This window comes from Suricata suricatta, chromosome 13, assembly GCF_006229205.1.
Source record: "Suricata suricatta isolate VVHF042 chromosome 13, meerkat_22Aug2017_6uvM2_HiC, whole genome shotgun sequence".
Classification (NCBI taxonomy): domain Eukaryota; kingdom Metazoa; phylum Chordata; class Mammalia; order Carnivora; family Herpestidae; genus Suricata; species Suricata suricatta.
In genome coordinates, this window is record NC_043712.1 from 89520557 (window position 1) to 89541841 (window position 21285).

Consider the following 21285-nt stretch of genomic DNA (forward strand, 5'->3'; position numbering starts at 1 on the left):
GCCCCAAGCCGCCCCCACTGAGCCCGCCCCTTCCCGTTATGCTCCGCCTTCAGCAGAGGCGGAGGCGCCGCGAGGGCCCTAAGCCCCGCCTCGCCGAGGTCCGCCTCCGCCGGAGGCACCCACGTCGTCGGCAGGAGTTCTTGGCCCCGTCCCCTTAGCCCGCCCCTTCCCGTTATGCTCCACCCCCAGCCGCAGCTGCGGCGCTGCCGGGGCCCAAAGCCCCGCTCCCCACTCGAGCCCCGCTCCCCACTCGAGCCCCGCCTTCTCCGGCTGTTATGCCCCACCCCCAGCGTCGGTGGCGGGGCAGCGCGTCCCTAAGCCCCGTCCCCACTTGAACACCTCCCACTCCGGCGGCACCTACGGCGCCAGCGGTTCTTCGCCCCGCCCCTCACTGAGACCCGTCCCTTCCGGGCGCCCCGAGCGTGTTCTCCACCTACGGTAGGGCTCTAAGCGCCGACCCTACTGAGCCCCGCCCCTGCTGACGTCTGTTAGGTCGCTGCTACAGCCCTGAGTCTCGCCTCTCACTGAGCCCGGCCCCTGTCACCTAGGGGCCTTCCGGAGTCTCGAGTCTCTCACCCGCTTAGGGTACCGGGGCCTCACAAGCCCTTGGCTCCGCCCCTCCAATGAGTCCCGCCCCGTCGTTCCGATCCAGTAGTCCAATCCCGCTCCCGCCCTTCCGGCGGCCCTGGCTCTGAGCCCCCGCCCCCAGCCCTGATGCACCCCCCCCTTACTGCCGCCGCTGCCTGCTGGCCCCACCCTTCGAGGCCCCACCCCTTGAGGTACCGCCTCCGGGATGGCCCCGCCTGGGAGTAGGTGGCTTAGCAACGCTGGGCGCAGTCGGATGCCCCGCTCCGCGCCGCCGCGCCCAGCGCCTGGAATGAGGAAACTGAGGCTCAGAGAGAAGAAGTGACTTACCCAAGGTCACACAGGTCAGGCTGTAGGAGAGACAAGGACTGGCCTGGGGTATAGGCAGGTGGGCGTCCAGTAGCCAGGACGGATCAGCCTAAAGGGGGCAGTACCTGGACAGTGACGAGGGAGTGGACCCCCGCCTGTCCAGCCGTCAGGTGAGACCACATTCCCGGCCTCACCAGAGACCCTGAGCCAGAGCCACCCTGCCAAACCTCAGTGAGACAGGCCAGTAGTAACAGGTGATGATGATTGTTTCCGAGCCACGGTATTTCAGGGCAACCCGTTCCCTGGCAGTTAGACACCGAGTGCACCAGACATCGGAGCCGAGGCCCGGCCACAGCGAGGGAGAGCGCCACACGGTGGCTGGGGAACAGTATCACGCAGCGGCCCAGGCACGGACCACCTTTCCGGGCTTGAGAGACGGTCTGTGCGGCTGGACCCGACTCAGCAATAGCAGTGAGGTCAGGAGGTTCCTGCGCATCATGCAGGGTCACGTAGGCCAGGCAACCAGGGCCCATGATTTGAGGTTATGAGGTGAGAGGAGGGCATGAATCGGACATGTTTTAAAAGAGAACCTCTGTACACGCGGAAGAATGGCCAGCAAGGTCTCCCAAAAGACATCTGCACACCCGCGTTCAGAGCAGCATCATTCACAGTCGCCAAGTAGAAGCCAGCCCGTGTCCCTGAGCAGGGGAACGGATTACTACAGTGGACTCAGCCTTCAAAAGGAAGGAAATTCTGACACCTACTGCAACATGGATGAGCATTGAGGACTTGATGTTGAATGTGATGTTGTGATTTATAGTAAGAAATATGTACTTGGTCTTCCTCCTGGCAGAGCTCATAAAACCCTAGGGATTTCATAAAGGAGAGAAAAAGGTGCCTTTGTTATGTTAATGAGGCAGCTTTTGGAATGTCCCCAGGTCACCTAAGAATGGGGCTGGTGGCCCCCTAGAAAAGACCGGTGTGATTGGAGGGTTAGAACTTTCAGTCCACCTGTGGGCTCAGAAGTCGGGAGCTTGAGTCAGTCAGTCCCCAATGGCCAATGAATAAATCAAGGAGTTTGCATCAATCCCCAATGGCCAGTGAGCAGCTCAGGGATGCAGTAAGGGACAGGGTTCAGAGAGCAGCGTCTGCTCTGTGGGAGAGTGGCCTGCCTGGAGGGGGCCTGGCATCTGCATGTCCTCTCCCTGCACGCTGCCCTACGCAGCCCCCTCTGGGTTCTGTGAACAACTCTGGCAAACGAGTTGAATCCAAGGAAGGGTTGGTGGGAACCTGTGACTTACAGCCAGTTGGTCAGAAGCACCAGTGAGAACCTGGACCGGTGGCCGGTGTCTGCAGCGTGGGAGGTGGGGGACAGATTAGGACAGCCCGCAGCTTGTGGGACCTGACGCTAATTCTCCTGGCAGACAGGGTCAGAACCGAGGTGAACTGCGGGACGCCCCACTGGTAGCTGAGAATTGCTTGTTGGTATATGGGGAGCCCTCCCCACGTTGGAAATCGGGGGCGCAGAACATGAAAGGCTGAGAGAAGCTGACCCAAGCGCTGTGGGCCGCGCTGCCATGAGGCCGGCCCGGCCCAGTCCGCAGCCGGGGGATGGCGGGGCCCGGTGCTGCAGAGGGAGGAGATGGGGAGTACTTGAGGGGTACAGAGGTTCAGTGTGTCAAGAAGACAAAGTTCTGGGGACAGAGGTTGGTGGCGGTTGTACAACAATGTGAATGTACTTAATGCCCCTGCACCGTGTTCGTAACAGTGGTTAAGACGGTAAATTTTATGTTTTGCGTATTTTACCACAATTAAAAACTCAAACCCCCAAACAACCCTGCGGTGGGGTTCTTTCTGTGTGGAAATTCACACGTGTGCAGAGTGGCACCTGAATGGAGGCAGGGGGCCTAGGAGACCGGGAAGCTGCTGCAACAGTCCAGGCGACAGGAGCCAGAGGCTGGAGCCAGATCGGTGGCTGTGCAGTCAGGGAGAGCGAGTGGGTCTCAGGTGGGCCTTGTGGTTGAGTCACAAGCGGTTGCTGCGGGCCTGCACGTGGGGTCTCAGGGAAAGTGGACTCGGCGTTTTGCCTGGGGGAGTGGAAGGGGAAAGGAGAATCAGGAGTCCCGAAGTTGAAGTGCATCTAAATCCCTGAGTGCTCAGGCTTTGGGAAGCTGACGGCTCCCGAGTGCTGTTTCTTGGGTCGCTTACTTGTGCGTTGCAGCCGCCTGCCAGATGTGTGCTTGGAGATGCCCCTGGAAGATTCCAGCCAGCCTCTGCTGACCACGGTCGGGAAGTAGATGTGCCCGGGAAACCGGCAGAACCGGGAGTCGTGACGCGGTTTTAAGCCACCAGGAGGCTCACTATCCAACAGTGGATAAACGGTACACACAGATAAATAACCAAGTGGGGGACATTCTATCTGGTATGGGGTGCTGCCCGATGCTGCTCAGCCCCTTCTGGGGACAGGGACGGCAGCGCCGCAGTATTGAGGGCTGACTGGTGTCCCGGATGGCGAGGGGGTCCTAGCACCTGAACACCGCGGGTCTCGCCAGCACCATGTGTGGAAGGGCTGCGGCAGGCCTCGAAGCACGTGCAGTAGGGAGGTGGAGGGCACACCAGGAGAGTCACCCTCCTGGCCCGTGACGTCAGTCTGGGCCACGTGTTGTGTGCGAGTGAGGTGCGTGCTCCCCAGGCCAGAGCCCCTGCCTCACAGGGCCCTTCACATCCCTTCCTCTTCCCAGAGGTCTTGAACCCCCCAGCTGGGGGCCTGTGCCACACAGTGCAAGTGAGAAATAAACCCTGAGGCTAGGGGGCTGCTGTGGACTGAATGCTTGTGTCCCCCAAATCCGTGGATCAAGACCCTAACTGCCCCCCTGTCCCCCTCCATGGCTGTATCTGGCGATGGGCCCCTGAGAAGTACTGAGTGTAAACTGGGTCCTAAGGTGGGGCCCTGATCCGTACAATTAGTGTCCTCATAACCAGACACCAGAGAACCCATCCCCCTCTTCACCCAGCACACGTGAGGACACAGGAGGCCGGGCACAAGCACGAGGGTCCTCACCAGAACCACATGGGCCGGCGCGTGGGTTGCAGGCTCCCAGCCCCCTGGACCAGAGATAAATCTCTGAGGTGTGCCCCCCACCCTGCCCCCGAGCCCGGGGCGGACAGAGGGCTTGTTCCTCGCAGCAGCACGGCCCTTCCTGAATGCTGTGCCGTCCTGGGTGGAGAAGGTGGCCTGGCATCACTGCCGGCACAGGGGACAGCAGGTGCTAAGGCTCCTCCGTGGGAGTGAGCTTGGGGTTTCTAGAAGCAGAAAGAAAGGTGTTCACTCCTCTCTTCCCAGTATAAGGTGGGATTGGTTGTGGGGGCTTGAGGCCAGCTCCCCTCCCCACCCCCCGTCTGCCAACCATTCTCTGCAGCTGGGTGACCCCTCTCCGTGCAGGATGCTCCCGATCCAGCAGAGACCCCTGGCTCTGGCACACCCAGGCTCAGAGCCCGGCGTGCCGCACTGAGGCCTCCGCCCCCAGGTCTCCTGGGCAAGGACTCTGACACTCGTGCACCTGCCTCAGCTGGACCCCATCTGTCACCCTCAGCTGCTAGGAGCGGAGCAGAAAGGGGCCACCCTCCTTGGGCCACTTCACCCCAGTCTTCCCCTCCCCCAGGGTCAGGTACCTGGGGACAAAACACCTGCCTCGGCAGGACCTGCTGAGGCCGCATGAGGCCACAGCAGTTTTTAAAATTTTATTTATTTATTTTGGAGACAGAGACACAGCATGAGTGGGGCAGGGGCAGAGAAACAGAGGGAGACACAGAATCTGAAACAGGCTCCAGGCTCTGAGCCGTCAGCATAGACCCTGATGCGGGGCTCGAACCCACGAACCACGAGATCATGACCTGGGCCAAAGTCAGACGCTTAACTAAGCCACCCAGGCGCCCCGGCGCACAGCAACTTCTGACAGCATCCGGCCACCCTCTGTGGGGTCACAGCAGCTTGTCACCCAGCCTGCAGGCTCATCAGAGGCACGTGGCCCAGGGGCATGGCTTGTCACTGCTGGAGAAGCTGGGGAGAGCCTGGGTCTGCCAGGATACCATCATGTGGACCCTGCACTGCTCCGGTTGAAGGCTGGGTATGACACTGCCCAGCCGGCATCCCCCAGGGGATGCCAGTGTGAAAGCCGCCATGTGCCCAAGTGCTTCACACACCCTCTGGCCTCGCGATCCCGCCCTGAAACCCACCCCATGGAACAGCATCCCAGGACAGGATGTTGGCACCAAATGCAACAGCTAAAAACCACCCAAGGGTCTCTGAGCAGGTGGCTTCCCACAAGAGCCAAGGGACAGACAGGCCACTGTGGCAGGAAACAGGGAAGGTCAGAGCACCAACCAAAGTGAATTTTCTCAATGGCCCGACAGGTCCCATCCCAAAATGCAGGAGGCTGGAGGTTGGATCTTACCGGCCCAGGACAGGCGTGGACACGGCGGGTGGGAGCGAGCAGCCACCAGGAGCCACGCAGAGGCATAGCCAGTGAGCCCTGACGGCGCACGGCAGCAGGTGCAAATGTCTAGAGCCCCACAGGTATGCCATCTGTCTGTCCCTCCGGGAGAGGGGATAGGGGGTGGAACAGGACAGCTTCTGTTGAACTGCTTTGACGAGTCTGGGGTTGGGGGGTTGTGACGGCTCTGAAGGTGTCCCCCTGTGCCCGGTCCTGCTCCTGTCCAGAAGTGGCGTCCAGCTGCCCCCTCGGTGGGTGGCACTGAAGCAGCAGCGACCTGGCAGGACTCCCCAGGCCCTGGAAGGCACGGCTGGCTCTCAGGACTGTCACCGTGGTCACCAGCAACTAGTGAGCAAGGAGACCCAGGCCACTGCCGGTGAGGTGTCTGCTGACAGCTGAAGCCCCTGGGCATGTGAGCCCGACAATGCCTGCGCTGCCCGGCAGGGCCCCAGCACCCCCAGGGCCCCGAGCAGCAGGCACAATAATGGAGTTGTTTTACACCCTGAGTACAGCAGAGAGATTGAAAATCAAGACCGTGAACTTCACCTTTGTTTTTCCAGCATTAGAACTGTTTATTTCACACCCCTCACCCCAGAGGCAGCGGCCCAGCCGGGTCCCTGCTCACCAGCCGGCCGGGCCTGCAAGGAGGGTGCAGCAGAACCGAGAGGTCAGCTGCCCGGCTTCCTGCTCTGCTACAAAGGAGATTTGCTTACAACGTCCTCCAGCGCCTTTAAAGGAGCCAGCGAGGCGGGGCTGCACCTGGTTCCAGAAGCGCCCATGCCGGTTCCAAGGGAGCCGGGCGCCCGCGGGACACGACACCTCAGTGGTGTCCCTAGCTCAGCGCCCTGAGGAATCCCTGCCCCGGGAGCTGATTTCACTGACCACTCAAGCCAGGCGCGGGCGGAGATGCAGGTGGCGGCGTGGTGGGGTGGCCTGGCCTTCCCGGCGGAGAGGGCAGGCTCTGGCCTCTGCCTCTGTCACCCCGGGACGTAGGCCGCGTGCTGCCTGCACATTCCTGCAGTGGGCCAGGAGGCAGGCAGGGAGTGCCCCGGCTCCGCCGTGTGCACCATCGCCTGGGCCCGGGGGGAGCCGGCGGGGCGGGCGGTCCAGGGGTCCTTGTCCACGCCGCGGGCCATGCCGGCCATTTCTCTGGTGCCTTCACCCAGGTCTCTGCGGGAAGAAGAGACAAGGCTTGGGGAAAGAGCAGGGACCCCGCGTAACCCAACCCAGCTGCCCCCATGCCGGGCATCTGGGCCACGCCCTTCAGGGGGCTTGGGGCAGGCTCAGAACTGCCCTGGGCCTCAGACCCTTCGCTCCTCGTGAGGTGTGTGGTCCAAGGAGCAGCATGCCCACCATCCAGGCTGGGAAGGGGCTTTTTGGGGTGGTGTTGAGGGAGGGGGCTTATCCAGCATGTGCAGAAACCCCAGGGGCCAGGCTGCTCCGGGCGTAGACAGCTTTGCTCCTCCAGGCTGTCCTCTGGCGGCCTGAGGCCAGATCACCCACTACCTGCATCCCCGGTTCCTCTGGGCACCCCACCTCCAACCCACAGGCCAATCTCACTCTTCAGCCCGGCCATAGCCTAGCCCCACCCACCGGGCCTGTCTGTGCTCCCGCTGCACTGCTGCTTCCGACCGCCCTTAAGATGCTGTCTCTCTCCTTCCCCCAAATGCACACTCTCCCTATATGTTCACCTCAGACATCACCTCCTCCGGGAAGCCTGTCTGGATCTCTACTCTCGCCCACACCTAATTCTCAGAAAAGCTCTAGGAAGTAGTAGGAGTTAAGAAGTTTTCTGTTGGTTTGATGAGTAAATAAATGAATCAGTTAATTAGTGGAGAAGAAAGACTGCTTCGTGGGCAACTCTGTGGACTTTGGAGCCAGACAGCCTGAGTCCAAACTCAGCTTTACACTTGGCAGTTACGTGTGATTCTGGACAAGTCTCTTAAAAAGAGATGGAGGGGGCCTGGGTGGCTCAGTCGGTTAAGCATCTCAGGTCATGATTTTGCAGTTTGTGGCTTCAAGCCTCATGTCGGGCTCTGTGCTGACAGCTCAGAGCCTGGAGCCTGCTTCAGATTCTGTGTCTCCCTCTTTCTCTGACCCTCCCCTGCTCATGCTCTCTCTCTCTCAAAAATAAATAAAACATTAAAAAAAGGAGGGGTGGATAGAAACTGTGCCCAGTGCTAAGGTCAGAGTAGCGTCTGGCCCGTTGGGAGCTGCTGGCAAGCATCCAGGAAACAGGAAGGTCAGGGGCACACCTGGCCTCCTCCCGATGGCCCCACTGTCCTCGATGGGGGGCTCGAGGCCCCGGCCTCACCTAGGAGGGTATCTGAGGGACAGCCATTCCTCCCCTGCTGAACCAGTGCGTCCCTGGCTGAGACGCAGCACAGCGTGTCACCGTCCATAACGGGAAGGGAAGGCGTCGCCGGGCGGGGGCGACGGGAAAGCTCTGAAACCTGCCCAGGGAGCCTGACTGTCCGAGAAGAGGCATCGGCCGAGACCCCGCAACGCGGCCGGAGCAAGAGGGCGGCTGCCCTGACGACACACACAGTCCCCAGAACTGAGCCGGCACCAGCCGGCGGCTCGCAGACTGACCCCGAAGGACTGGAGCCAACACCACGCCGGCAGTGCCGGTGCGGGGACACGTCCTCGGCATTATCGAAGGAGCTGCCACCCGGTCAGGGAGCGAGCGGAAGGCAAGTCCTGACACCCGGGACGGCGCAGCTGCTGTGAAAACGGCTCAGATCACGTGGGCTGGGCTCCCGGCGAAAGAACGAGGGAATGAAAACACCCAGACTGTTGGCCTCAACCGTCCATCCTGGGTGGTCCCAGACGTCGTCCTGAAAGAGGACAGCCCTCAAAGTAAGGACAGACATCCTCTCGAACCCGAGTGCAGTGGCCGGGGCGTCTGGGGTGACACTCGTGGACCTCGGCCACGTGGCGCGTGGGTGGGAAGGGCGTGCGGCAGCGTGTGTGCCAGCCACCGCGACATCCACCCGGGGTGCGTCTGCGGCGCACCTGGAGCCGCGGGGACGGAGACCTTCCCGCGGGCCACACTCCGCACCGCAGCCCTCGCCAGGCCCGGGACCAGAGCAGGACGAGCCGTGACACGGGCGCTGCTAAGACCCTCGCCATGTGAGGGAGGCCACCGAGGCCGGAGCGGCCGCCACGCAGCGGGAACGGGCGGAGGGAAAGGCCTGGGAGCCTGCGCCCGGCCGAGGCAGGGACGGTGCCCGAGAGCGTGGCAGGCGGGGCGGAGGGCCCACTGCACGCTCCCTCTGCTTCTGCGTGTTCCCGATGTTTCCCCAAACTAAAGTTCAGGAAAGGGTTCAGAGAGACCTGCAAACAGCAAAACCACAGCCAACAGGAGGAAGGAGCAGAGCTCACCCTCGTTCCGCGTGGAAGGCAGCACAGTCACGGCACAATTAGAACCACCACTGTGTGACCCCCAGGCCACAGGTCAGAGGCCCCTCTTCATCACATGACAGACATGGACCTGCCTCAGCCGAGAGGGGCCAGAGCATGTGACCACGGGGCGCCAGGCTGACCCGCGCCTATGACCCGCAGCAGGGCCACCAGGGAGCACGTCCCCTGAGCGTGGTCGTGCAGAAGCCTGGCAGCCCAGAACCCGCAGAAGACAAACAGCCCACCCCACAGAGGGCTCCGGGGGCAGAGGGCGCCGACAGCTAGGAACACTGGGAGCCACTGCATCTGCAGCCCACGTGCAGCCTCGACCGGACCCCTGGAGTCAGAGGAAGGGACTCAGAGACGTCCCTGTCCTGGTTCAGAAAGTGTGTGCCTGTGCAGGAAGCACGAGGCACGGAGCCCTCCTGTCTCTGCAGGTCTGAGTTCCCAGGACAGAGGCGCGGTGTGCGGGGGCCCCAGGCCCTCAGGTGCAGGGACGCACCCAGGGACAGCAGGGCCGCCAGGCCCCGACGTGGGGACGGGAGTCGAGGCCCAGGTGAGGCTGGGAAGCGTGTGGGATGACAGGCGTCCTGACGGAGCTGGGCCCCGTGCTGTCACCCCCAGAACCCCCCTAGCCATGCCCATGCCCACGTGGTAAAGCTGTAGTTGTCGTGCGCCTGGCCAGGGCGGCCCCCAAGGTCCCTGCCGCCACTGCCGTTCGGGCCCTTGAGGCCGAGGTAGGAGGCCTGCACCGTCTCCAAGTCCCCGGCTCTCAGCCTGGGCCACAGCTGGGCTGCCCTGGGGAGAGACAGGGAGGGACAATCAGGACACCAAATCCTCTGCAAGGTGGTTGGTGAGCCAGCCTCCGCTGTGGCCCCAATGACCCGGCCCCCGCTCACCCTGCCCCCTCACCCGGCCCCCCTCACCCTGCCCCTCCTCACCCAGCCCCTCTAACCCTGCCCCGCTCACCCTGCCCCTCCTCACCCAGCCCTGCTCACCTGGCCCTCACCCTGCCCCGCTCACCCTGCCCCTCCTCACCCAGCCCTGCTCACCTGGCCCTCACCCTGCCCCTCCTCACCCAGCCCTGCTCACCTGGCCCCCGCTCACCCGGCCCCGCTCACCAGGCCCCAAGGAGCACAGACCCCAGAGCGGGCGCAGACTGAAGGAGGCCCAGACAGAACCCGTGTGTGCGGCCTGGTTAGGAATGACCTCCCGGAGCCGCGAGGCTGCTGTGGGGCAGCACTCGGTAGCCGGGCTCCCTGAGGAGCCAGAGCAGCCCCAGCACCCCCGATACCCGCCAAAGGCCCAGGGCAGGACGGCAGGTGCCTGCGGAGCGCCCTCTGGCCTCGCGCTCTGGCAGCGGGGGCGGGGCTGGAGGCCGCTGGGGCCAGCGTACCTGTCGGACGGCCGCTCACTCCTCTTCATGCACCTCATGAGACAGCAGGTAAGGAAGGCCACGGACATGAGCAGGATGATGGCGGAGCTGACGATGGAGGCGATCACGGCCACCTTGAAGCCGAAGGTCTCGTACGGGGGCACGGCTGCGAGGGAGACAAGGCCACGTCCTGCGCAGGGCTCGCCGGGGCCCTCGGAGCCCCTTCCCGGGGGAGGCAGGGAGGTAGGCGCTGGTGGCGGGGGCTGCCAGGGAACACTGTCCCCTAAAGAGGGGGCGTTTGGGCAGGGTTCTGGAGGGTGTGTAGGAGTACAGAGCGGCCCACCAGGAAAAGCTCTGACAGTGAGTGATAGCCCCCTGGGTCCTCCACACAACAGTCACACGCCAGCAGACAGCCCATGGCCTGTTTCCATGATGCCCCAAGCTGGCAAACCCTGCAGGGGCCCATGTGCCTGCTCAGGTCATTTTCCAGGAGGCTCAAAAGCCAGAAGAATGCCCGTGTTTAGGGCCAAAGGCCTCTGCCAATTATCAGCTGTGTGACCTCAGAGGTGGCCGAGCAGTGGCTCCACCAGGTTCTAACGGGTATTCTGGGAAGGGCTGGGGTGCTGGTCTGAGCAGCTCTGCACACCCGCCCCCACCCCTACCCGGACTGAACACGGGCCACCCTGGCTGAAGACCTCTCCCGGCCGCCCCTGGAGCTGCACGTCCATCTTCTGGCCTGTGGGGGTGAGGGGGAGGGGGTGGGGCACCTCTTAGGGCCCTCCCTGCCCCGCCCGGCCACGACGAGCACCCAGAACAGGGGCCCTTGTCCTGAGGCCCACCCCAGAGCAATGGGCCAGTGCGGCCTGGGCCCCCCACGGGGAGGGCCATGAGAAGCCCATCCAGAGGGTTGCAGGCTCTCAGAGAGAAAGCTCCATGTCCGTGAATCCCTGTTATCTTGGACCTTAATCCAGATCGGCATCTTCCTTCTCAGAGGTTGATCCAGCACACAAGCGTTTTAAAGGCTCTGAGAAGTACCGCAGCCTGTTAACCCAGTATGTTCCAAACTGTGTTGGCTACAGAGGCCTCTTTGATGCCCCACACACGTCAACACAATACAGTGACCTCCCTCTGGAAAACCCTTCACCACCCTGTAAAACAAACATAACTCGAAAGCTAGAAAGCCATCTCCTCCCCTGACTGGGACCCAGGGCTGCGAGCATCCTGGCCCTCAGTGTCCCCAGTTCTAGCATCTGGAGCACACACATTACCCTGCTAAGGACTGTCACGTGCACGCATAAAAAAATGAACGTATGAACGAACAGAGCTGCCACTTAACAGATGACGGACGGCCCCGGTGAGCTCTCAGGGCTGACATGCGAGGCGCGGGGCAGAGCTGGGGCTGAGGCAGCTGGGCCTGGAGTCCACATGCAGACATGGACTCGTCCCCATTCCATCCCCTCCGTGGGATCAGCCGCCCCCCACCCCCTGCAGGTGCTCAGGGGAGCGGGCCTCACACTTGCACACGGGGCTCACTGAAGACCACTCGGCGATGCTCCCCTTCCAAGCACAGGTGAGGAGGCCGGACCCAACCATCTGGTGGCCGGAGGGGCAGTGGAACACGATGACAGTCCCCACAGAAGTGCCATCGCCACGAAGGATTTGGAGGGTGCCCCGTGGGGGTGGCTGCACCTGTGTGCACGTGCCTGTGGAAGAAGAGAGCAGAGGTGAGGACCCCCGCCCCGGGTAGCAGAGGGTGTGCAGGACCCCCCGCTGGAAAGGGCGCCGCTGCCCCAAAGCCACATGACACTCTGGGGAAGGTGCCATGGCCCAGACCATGGGGCGTGGTGGCCACCCGGCTGGTGGCCTGGGGGCAATGTGGAGCTGATGGCGACATTAAGTGAACTTTAGAGGTTCCAAAGACCACAGTGTTGAAAAAAACGAATCTGTGTCAGAAGACAATAAAAGCAAACACAGGTGACTCTTGAACAACACGGTGTGACTTGCTCAGGTCCACGTATGTGTGGACTTGTGACAGGACAGGACTGTAAATGCATTTTCTCTTCTCACGACTTTCTTAATGATGCTTTTCTCTAGCACATAACACATCTAACATACGAGGTAGGTGTGACCCGATTCCTGACGTGATCAGTGCGGCTTCCGGGCAACAGCGGGCTTCAGTGGTTAAGTTTTCGGGAAGTCAGATGTTATATCTGAGTATCAACTGTGTGAGGGTCAGCGCCCCTAACTTCTGTGTGGGTCAAGGTCAAGTGCACACACTAAGCATAGCTCCAAAGGCAGAAAGAAGCAAGGGAAAAACGGGGAAAGGGAGAGATGGGCAGTGTGTGTGAAAAGTGAAAAGAACTTTCGTTACTCCAATAACTAAGACACAGACAAGCTCAGAGGAAACAACTCGGAAGAGACCCGGAGAACACGGGATGAAGGTCCAACCCCTTCCTTGTCCGTATCTCCAGACACATCCACCAAAGCTGGCCAGCCAAATAAAAAAGAACGGCTACCGTGGGGACACGCACTTCACACAAGAAACCCAAGGAGCCAAGAGGCAAGAATGCGCGTCCTCACCGCAGCTGAGGGCTTGCGGATTCAGAGACCTCGTCTTCCACCCCTAAAGCTGGCCAATCGTAAGAGAAAAAAGACCATGCGCCAAGTTCAAGAGACCCGGGAACGTTCGCTCTGGGTGCAGATCCAAACCTTTCTGGACGAGTCTAGGAAAACGTGTGAAGAGCCTTGGGTCGTGGATCATCTGAGAATTTAGCCAAAGGAAAGAATTATGAATCTGCAGCCAGGATTTCTACACCAGGATGGTCACCCCCCCGTGCGTACAGAAACCACTAACGTGCCCAGCTGTGGACCCGGGCGGCCAGTCACAGCACAGCCGGTGACAAATGCCAGCCACGCCGTCCTTACGTAAGGACGCACAGAGACGGTGTGCAAGCAGTGGCGACCACAGCACCTTCACAAAACCACAGTGACGAGAGCGGGCGCTTACAGGGAGCCCACGGAGCACGGGGTGCTGAACGCACACTGCGCATCTGCACAGCACCTCCCGGCGGCCACCGTCCTCCCCACTCGACAGGCTAGGAAACCGAGCAGACACAGCTCCTGTGCTGCAGGGCAGGGATTCGGAACCGGCCAGGCGGCTCCAGGCCAGCTTCTCAACACATGCGTGTGCACACGGACACGCACACGCGGCCACATGCCCGCAGTGCCCAGTCCCCTGCTCAGCACCACGCCCGGGGAAGGTGCCAGCCGTGCCGTTCGGCTGTCTGCCTGGCGCGCTGTGAGCTGGCCAGGCTCCCGCACTCAGCGGCCTGCGCCCCGCAGCGCTGCCCGTGTCCGCTCGGACGGCAGCTCCGGGCCAGCCTCCTGCTAGCGCTCCGGCCCCAACGCCGGGACACGTGTCCTCAATCCACAGCCCACTCACCAGCAAACCCCGCGGGCTCTGCTTTAAAGGTCTGTGCCCGGGACATCCGCAGGGGGCTGGAGGGGCCCCCAAGGCCACGTCCGCCTGGAAGCAGCCACAGAGGCTCCATATGGGCCACCACGGCACCCCATTTTGCACAGGCCGGGGCGGAGCATACCCAGGGCCCCCCAGGACAGCAGCTGTCTCTTGGAATGGCTGCGCACATCCAGAGGGGAGACCAAGGCCAGGGGAGGTCAAGCACCCCTTGCCCAGCTGCGCTGGCCTTGCCCCACCCAGGGCGAGGTTAGTAAGGGGGCAGAGCCCTGGCATCAGGCCGCTTCGCGCTTTCAGGAAAACAGCAGGAGCGCAGGGCTGCGGCTGCCCCAGCCCTCGCCGTGGGCGGGCACCATGAGTGACAGCATTCGGCTGCATTAGTCCACCCCTTGCTGTGCCACACCGAGAACTAGGGGGCTGGCAGGCTGGAACGTGGGGCAGAACGTGAGCTGGGTGGCCTCGTGCTTTGCGCACTCCTGGAGCAGCCCGGCTAACACGGAGCGCCTCATGGGTGCTTGGCTCTGGTACAGCACTGTGAGCAGGGCCGTCCCTCACCACCTTATAGATGGGGAAACCGAGGCACAGCAAGGCTGGACGACACACCGTGGGAACTGGCCGCAGCCGTCCCCGTCTGCCCTGCGGCTGGGAGGATGCGGGCCTGTCTGCGGGCGTCCATCCCCAGCACTGCCCCCACCAGCAACGCAGCTCTGAGAGAATGTTCCGGTCAAGAGGCACCCTCATTCCTAGCCTCGTGCAGCACCCAGAGGACAGCGGAGAAGAAACATAATCCCCATTTTGCTGCGAGGAAACCAAGCTCCCACGGGGGAGGGGGCCCAGGACTGACTCAGCAGGGGGGAACGGGGGGGGGGGGGGCTGTGGGCACCCATCCCGGAGCGGTCTCCCCCTTGCAGACCACACTTACAAAATAAGAAGACAGTGTCAACAATCACAAGCAAATCAGAAAAGAAAAACCAATGTCTCAAAAACCAGAGGCAGGGCAATTAGTTTAAAAAAATTAAATACAAAGCACTCTCATCAGAAAGGAAGAAGCAGACCTTCTCCGATCGATGACACCATCTTGAATCTAAAAATCCCCAGGAACCTACTAAAAACCTACAGAAACCAGTAAGCCCAGCAAGGCTGCAGGCGCAAGCCCAACACAAAAGTCCAGTTCAGCACAGCGGCGGCGAACAAAGGGGAACAAAGAGAGCCATTCCACTTACAAGAGCGTCCAGAGGAACACAGCGCTCAGAAATAAACAAAAGAAGAACAAAACTAAAGCCCCGAAAACTACCAGACACTGGTGGTGGAAATACGGTCCTACACAGAGGTGCAGCCTCTGTGCCCGAGGACGGACGGCCACGCTCGCGTCCCCTCCTCTACAGAGGCGCCACGGCCCCTCCCAGGGTCCCAGCTGCCCCCTTTCCGGAAACTGACAGGCGGGTCCTAAAATTCATAAGGAAACGCAAAAGACCCAGGATGGTCCCAACAAAAAGTATCTTGAAAAACATCAAAGTTGGAGGACTCACACTTTCCTGTTTCAAAACTTTCCACAAAGCTCCGGTGAGAGGAAGGGACACATCAGGAGAAGGGACAGTGCGGAATGAGCTCTCACAGCCGGGCGAGCCGCGACCTGGGCGCGAGCACAGTTCACCCGCACGCAGACCGGCGCCGGCCCCGCCCCGCAAACGGAAACGAACCTCAAGTGAATCCCAGGCCTAAGTATACGAGCTAAATCTGCAGAATCTCGAATAGAAGCAGAGGGATAACCGTACGTGACCTTGATTCGACACCAAAAGACTAACAACAAGAGCAAAAAACAGATAAATGGGACGGGACTGAAATTAACATTTGTGCTTCAAAGGCCACGATCAAGAAAGTAGAGGCAAGCTCCCGAGTGTGAGAAAATGTGTCAACCATATCTGAGAAAGGACTGGCGTGTAGAGTGTGTAAGTTATTAGGCAGAGTTACAAATTAAAAAAAAATTTTTTTTTATTTGAGAGAGAGTATGTGTGAGAGGAGGGGAGAGGGGCCGAGGGAGAGAGAGACTTTTATGCAGGCCCCCCATTCAGTGTGGAGCCCAATGCGGGGCTCAATCCAACACCCTGGGATCATGACCTAAGGTGAAATCAAGAGTCGGGCGCTCAACCCACTGAGCCACCCGGGGGCCCTGTTACACTGAATCATAAAAGACAACCAAATTTAAAACTGGACAAAGTATCTGGACAGACATTTCTCGACGGACAGACCAGTGGCCCCAGAGAAGCACGATGCTCAACATTGTTCCTTCAGGAAAATGCAAACCAAATCCCCAGGGAGGCCCTGCTTCCCATCAGCAAGCGCCTGTCCATGGAAAGGACAGGTGGGTAACAGGTGTCCCCGGGATGTGGGGAACCTGGAGCCACCCTGCGGGGGGGTGGGGTGGGGGGGGAGGGAAGCACAAACAAGCCGCCGCTCTGGCCGCATCCCCGGGTCACGCGGGCCGTCACCACGCGGTGTGGCACTGCCCCACGCAGCTCCGTGGCCCAGGTGAAAGCACACCCACACACAGACCTGCGCACACTCGCGCACCACAGCCAAACGGTGGACACCACCCGAATGTCCAGCGGTGACACAGGCCACAGTGCGGCCGAACCGTATGCGGACAGGACGCTGCGGGCCTGAGCCAGTCACAAGACCTCAGGCTGTCACGCTCCACTTATCAGAAGTGTCCAGATGACACAAATCCTCATGGACAGAGAGTGGATTGGCCAGGGACCGGGGGAAGGAAGCTGGGGGGAGACTGCTGGGGGGTGCGGCTTCTTTCCGGGGCGATGCAATGTTCTAGAAAGGACTGTGGGGATGGCCGTGCCCATCTGCAAATGTGCTCGAGGCCAATGAGCTGCACACGGTAAATGCACGCTTTAAATGGTGAATCACATCTAAACAAAGCTCCTAAAAAACTCCAGGAAAATACTTGTGTCAAAGAAACACAAATTTAAAATGTGAGGTACTGTTTTGGTCCCTTAGCTTGGTCAAGATGGAAAAGACAGGCGTGCAGGGGCGGGCGGGGGAGGGGTGTGTGTGCAGAGCCCCGGGCGGAAGGCAGGGGACCCAGCCTGTGCCCCCACGCGGACACTTCCCAGGTCCCCGGTGGGCCTGGGCCCGACACGGCCTCCACAGGCGCCAAAGCAGGGCTGCACCGGCGGTCCCACCAGGACCCGTGGATGCAGACACCTGCTGTCCTTCTGGCCAGAGGCGGGCAGGCGTCTCGGAGCTGGGCAGATGGAGCTCGACAGCCACAGGCCGGCCACGTGGCCCCTCCCCCAGGGTCACCAGGCAGCCAACACTTCCTGGTCCTCAATTTAGAGCTGCCACTTCTGCTTCTGGGACGGCTGAGCAGCCTCTTTCAGTGCCGCCTGGGGAGGGGGTGGCCGGCGGGGGGGGGCCCGGGGCGCCCACAGCTCCCGCACCAGCGCCTGGCTGCACAACTAGAACTTTCTCACCAAGGTCTGGAGTACTGAGGGGACGGACCAGAGTGGTGGTGGAGGTGACAAAGCGGCCTCGTGAAATGTCAAGGGCAGGGTCAAGCTGGAAGGTGTGGTAATAAATCCATTCAATTCTGCGGGTGCGTCTGCAATATTTAAGACAAGGGGAAGGGGCCTCCAGCCAGTGTCACTGCTAAATGTCACTGCGTGGCAGCCGGGGCCCAGCAGGGACCCCTCAGGCCCTGCGGCCCCCCGCCCGCACCTGCTGCTCTGGGCCAGTGGCCCGCCTGGAAGGACCCAGACAGCACTGCCACCTCAGCAACAGTGTCGCCCGGGTGCAAGGGTGGGGGAAGGGGCCCGCTGTCAGTCACATCCTGTGCTGGGGCCAGGGGGCCAGTTCCCCTGGCGGTGGTGCCCAGACTCGGTTTCTCCACCCAGGGGGTGGGGTCACACATCTGAGAGGAGAGAAGTGATCCTCCCCAGGGTGCTCAGGGCCACAAAGGGGACAGAGAGAGGGGGCAGGCAGGGAAGGGAAAGGGCGTTTCCAGGCAGCAGGCGGAGCTCATACCCGTCAGGGGCAGAAAGCCACAGAACACAGGGCTTGAGCAAGGGGTCCTGGTGTGTGGAGGAGGGGGAGGCGCGCCCCGCCCCGGGGAACACCTCCCTGCGGGGCCAGGCCTGGTCACCCCAGAGCCCGGATGGGAGGCAGGATGGCACTCCTGCCCCTGCTGGGAAAGCACCCAGCCCCCAAGCCTCAGGCCCAGCCCCCTGGCTGCCTGCACCGTGTCCCAGAGGCAGGTCCTGGACCGGGTCCCCACCCTGCCCTGACTCAATTTCCCCATCTGCAAAACGGGTGACCTGCCCCTCCAGGGTCATGAGAAGAGTAGGGCTACCCCATGGAGACCCCAGGGCAGGGTCTGAGCTCAGAAGCACTCCCCAGGAGGGGGCTCAACGGCTCATTCTGAGCCCCCAGTCCATGGCACCTGCCAGCCTCCCACCCCCAGACCCCAGTGAGGTCTCCCACACTCTTCCCTGGGCCCGGAAGGCCAGCAAATACTTCTCCGGGCTGAGCCCATTTGCCAGATGAGGAAACCGAGGTCCCCAGCGTACACTGCAGGTCCCCACAAGACCTGTCCACAGAACTGGTGACACATGGCCAGGACAGGGAGTTGGGACAGGGCCAACGGGCTGCGGGGGCTTTAGTCACATATTCCCAAGACCCCTCCCAGAGATGTTCTGAAGAATCCCCAAGGCCCGACGGACAGGACAGCTGGCTCCAAGGCCCATGGCCTGTAGACACTGACCTCTCCCCAGCCTGGAGACCCCAGACCCCGTCACTGGCTCGCCAACAGCCCCTCCCTCGATATCTAAGAGGCAAATCCCATCTCCTCCTGTCACTGCTGAAAACCCTCACAGACACCCTGCTGCCCCTGGGTGTCCCTCCTAGGCCTGGCCCCTGCAGGGACCTGCCTGGCCCAGGGCACTGCACCCCCTTGCCCTTCTCTGGCTGGACCTACGCGCTCCTCAACCTTTGGTGCATTTTTCCTGGGGCCCTTCGTGGCCTCTCTTTATGACCTCTTTTCCACTATGTGCAAAGAAATCTTAAAGCAGGAAAAACAAAGTGAATGGATTCACTGCAAAGAAGACAAATCCAAACCAAATCCTGCGGGCTCCCTGGACAACGAAGGAGCGCCCGACGCACCACCTCCCTCCCCAGCCCGTCCAGGATGAGGCTCCCTGTGTCCCTCGCATGTGCGGGGTGCAGGGCCTGCCCGGTGCTTGCCCAGCCCAGCCCCGCACGCCCGTGGGGTAAGGAACAAGCCTGCTTGTTAATCTTTTATCTGGAACCTTGGGCCCCAGGCCCGCTCGCCCCGTCCTCCTTCCCAGAGCCGGCACCGCCCTCCAGCCCTGACCTCTCCCATGGAGGGCCTGGTAAATAAGTGACCTTTTCTGCCTTGGGAAGAGGTGCTCTGGGGCCGGGAGGCAGGCCGCTGGGCCCCCTCAGCACCAGCCTGGCTCCCTGCGCCACTGCAGAGCGGCCTCCTCGCTCTGCATCTGGTTCTCCCCAAACCTGAAAGGGAAACCCAAGGAGGACAGTTCAAAGGGTGGCGTGTGCTCTATGGAGGTGGGACCCCCAAGATCCCAGCAGGAGGGACAGCCACAGGTTGGGCGCTGTGTGTCTGCAGGCTAGGGACTCGCCCTCTCTGAGCACGTCTCCTCCCTCTCGGAGGACAGGCCCGGACCTCAGCCTCAGTGGAGAAAGGGTCTCCCAGGCACTCCCTACAGCTGGCAGGTCAGCTCCCACCAGCCCCCACAGGGTTTCCCCAGGCTGATTCCGACCCGGAAGAGCACGCCACCCAGAGCTCCCTGGGGGACATGGAGGCAGGAGGCTGAGCTCGGTTCCCACCACTCCCACTGGGCCTCGGTCTCTCCTCTGTGAAGTGGGCACAAGTCAGTGGTGCGTCCAGGGCATGCCCCCACCATCCAGGCCCTCCTGCAGCCCCCTTCCCAGGCCTCTCCTTCAAGGCCCTTCCAGAAGTGGGAGGGGGTCGCCTCCGGCTGCTGGAACCCTGCGTCCTTGCGGCAGGGCTGCGTTTCTGCACAACCTCCCCCATCAGGGAGTGCGAGAACAGCCCTGGGAAGGGGGCCAGGGCCGGCGGGGGCCTATCGGCAGCACAAGGGTGGCCTCCGCGGTGAGCTGGGCACCCAGGCCTCCACTCAACAAACATTAGACCCCTCCTGTGAGCCGGCCTCCGCCACCTGCCCTTCAGGGCCCACACTGGGCGACGAGGCAAGAACTTGGAGCCCGGGAGGCGTTCGGCTGGACTTTGGAAGAGCAGAGAGATGTGTCCATTTTATGATGGCAAGGACCCCCCCCCCCGAGTGCCGAATGTCTCCAAAAGACCCCCCCCACACACATCTCTTCACTTCACAACCCCACAGGGACAAGTGGGCACACATTTCACAGCTCAAAAGCCTGGGGCCATGGGCACAGGCGGATGGTGGAGCCCGAATGACTGGTACCCTGGGGCAGAACTATGGCCGGGGTGGGGGTGCACAGGCTTCCCTGCCTCTCTCTGGCCAGTCCACAAGGACATGGGGAAACTGAGGCCAGAAGCAGCAAACACATCCCAGGTGAGAAGGTTCTTTGAACCCCAAATGCTGGGGTGGAGCTAATGGGCTGGGACCCCTGGGGCGGGGACATAGGAGACAGAGCAGTAGCAGGTCTGAGGCAGAGAGGCGGGGACTGGCCTCTGAGACACCCCCAGCCCCACCCCCAGGACTCCCAGCAAATAGTCTTTTGTATGCAGCACATCAGGGCCTCCCCTTGCATGGCTGGTCTTGTGCAAGACCCTCCACCTCTTGGCCAACACCCACCTGTCGACACTGGGTCCTCACATGCACCAAGTTCGGTATTAGGGGGACGGGGAGTCAAAGAAAATAAACCCACCTCACCAGGCCTGGGGCAGGTCTCAGCTCGGCTCCGCAGAGCCAAGCACTTCTGCTCTGCCAGCAACTTGCCTCCTTGGGCCTCAGTTTCCCCATTTGAGAAGGAGCTGCCCGCCAGGGCCCCCAGGGTGGCACTGTTCTAGGCAGCACTGGCAGCTCCCAGGGGGTGTGACCTGGCCAGCCTCTCCTCCGGGCACGGCTCCCACCTGTGCGAAGATCCCAGCCCTGCGCCTGGTCTGGGGCACAGGTGTGCAGAGACCCCCAGGGGAAAGGAGGGGAGGGCCAGTGTCCGCTGAAGTGAGCCTCGGGGACAGCTGGGTCTGGATCTAAGACGGGGACTTAGGCGCGTGTGCAGTGAAGCCAGCCTCCAAACCTGGGGCCCCGGACGAGTTGCCCACACCGCAGCCGAAGCGCGAAGGTGAACCCTCTTCTAAACATTCTCGAAATCAATCACAAAGTACGCCGAGTGCCAGCCCTCCCAGCTTCCGGAGACCCCGGACTTCATCCCAGGCCCGGCAGCCTCGGGACCGCGGAGAGTCGTTCCCTGCCGGGCTCAGTTTCCCCACCTGTGAAGTGGTCCAGCCAGCCCTCCGGGGCACCTCCCCGCAAAGCTAGGCCGCGTCCCGCACGACTTCCCGGCCCCGAGCAGGGCGAGGGCGGGGCGGGCGCGGCAGCAGGAGAGGGCGCGCACCTGGGCGGGTGGGCGGCTGGCCGCCGCCGCCTGGTTTC

General features: G+C 61.9%; 1 protein-coding gene and 1 long non-coding RNA gene across 2 annotated transcripts; one reads left to right on the forward strand and one right to left on the reverse strand.

The window, feature by feature from the left end:
- The first annotated feature begins 352 nt into the window (after window positions 1-352).
- LOC115277097 lies at window positions 353-5559 on the forward strand. Its single transcript, XR_003902219.1, has 3 exons — window positions 353-438; window positions 3116-3275; window positions 5308-5559. It is a non-coding gene; the product is annotated as an uncharacterized LOC115277097 (long non-coding RNA).
- Window positions 5560-5934: 375 nt separating this feature from the next.
- Window positions 5935-20994, reverse strand: SUSD3 (sushi domain containing 3). The gene is made up of 6 exons (XM_029919704.1): window positions 20930-20994; window positions 20563-20690; window positions 11679-11867; window positions 10186-10330; window positions 9441-9587; window positions 5935-6557 (listed from the first exon to the last, which is right to left on the reverse strand). Exons 1-6 carry the CDS (start codon window positions 20992-20994, stop codon window positions 6365-6367), a joined length of 867 nt encoding a protein of 288 aa, XP_029775564.1. The 3' UTR covers window positions 5935-6364.
- Window positions 20995-21285: the final 291 nt, after the last annotated feature.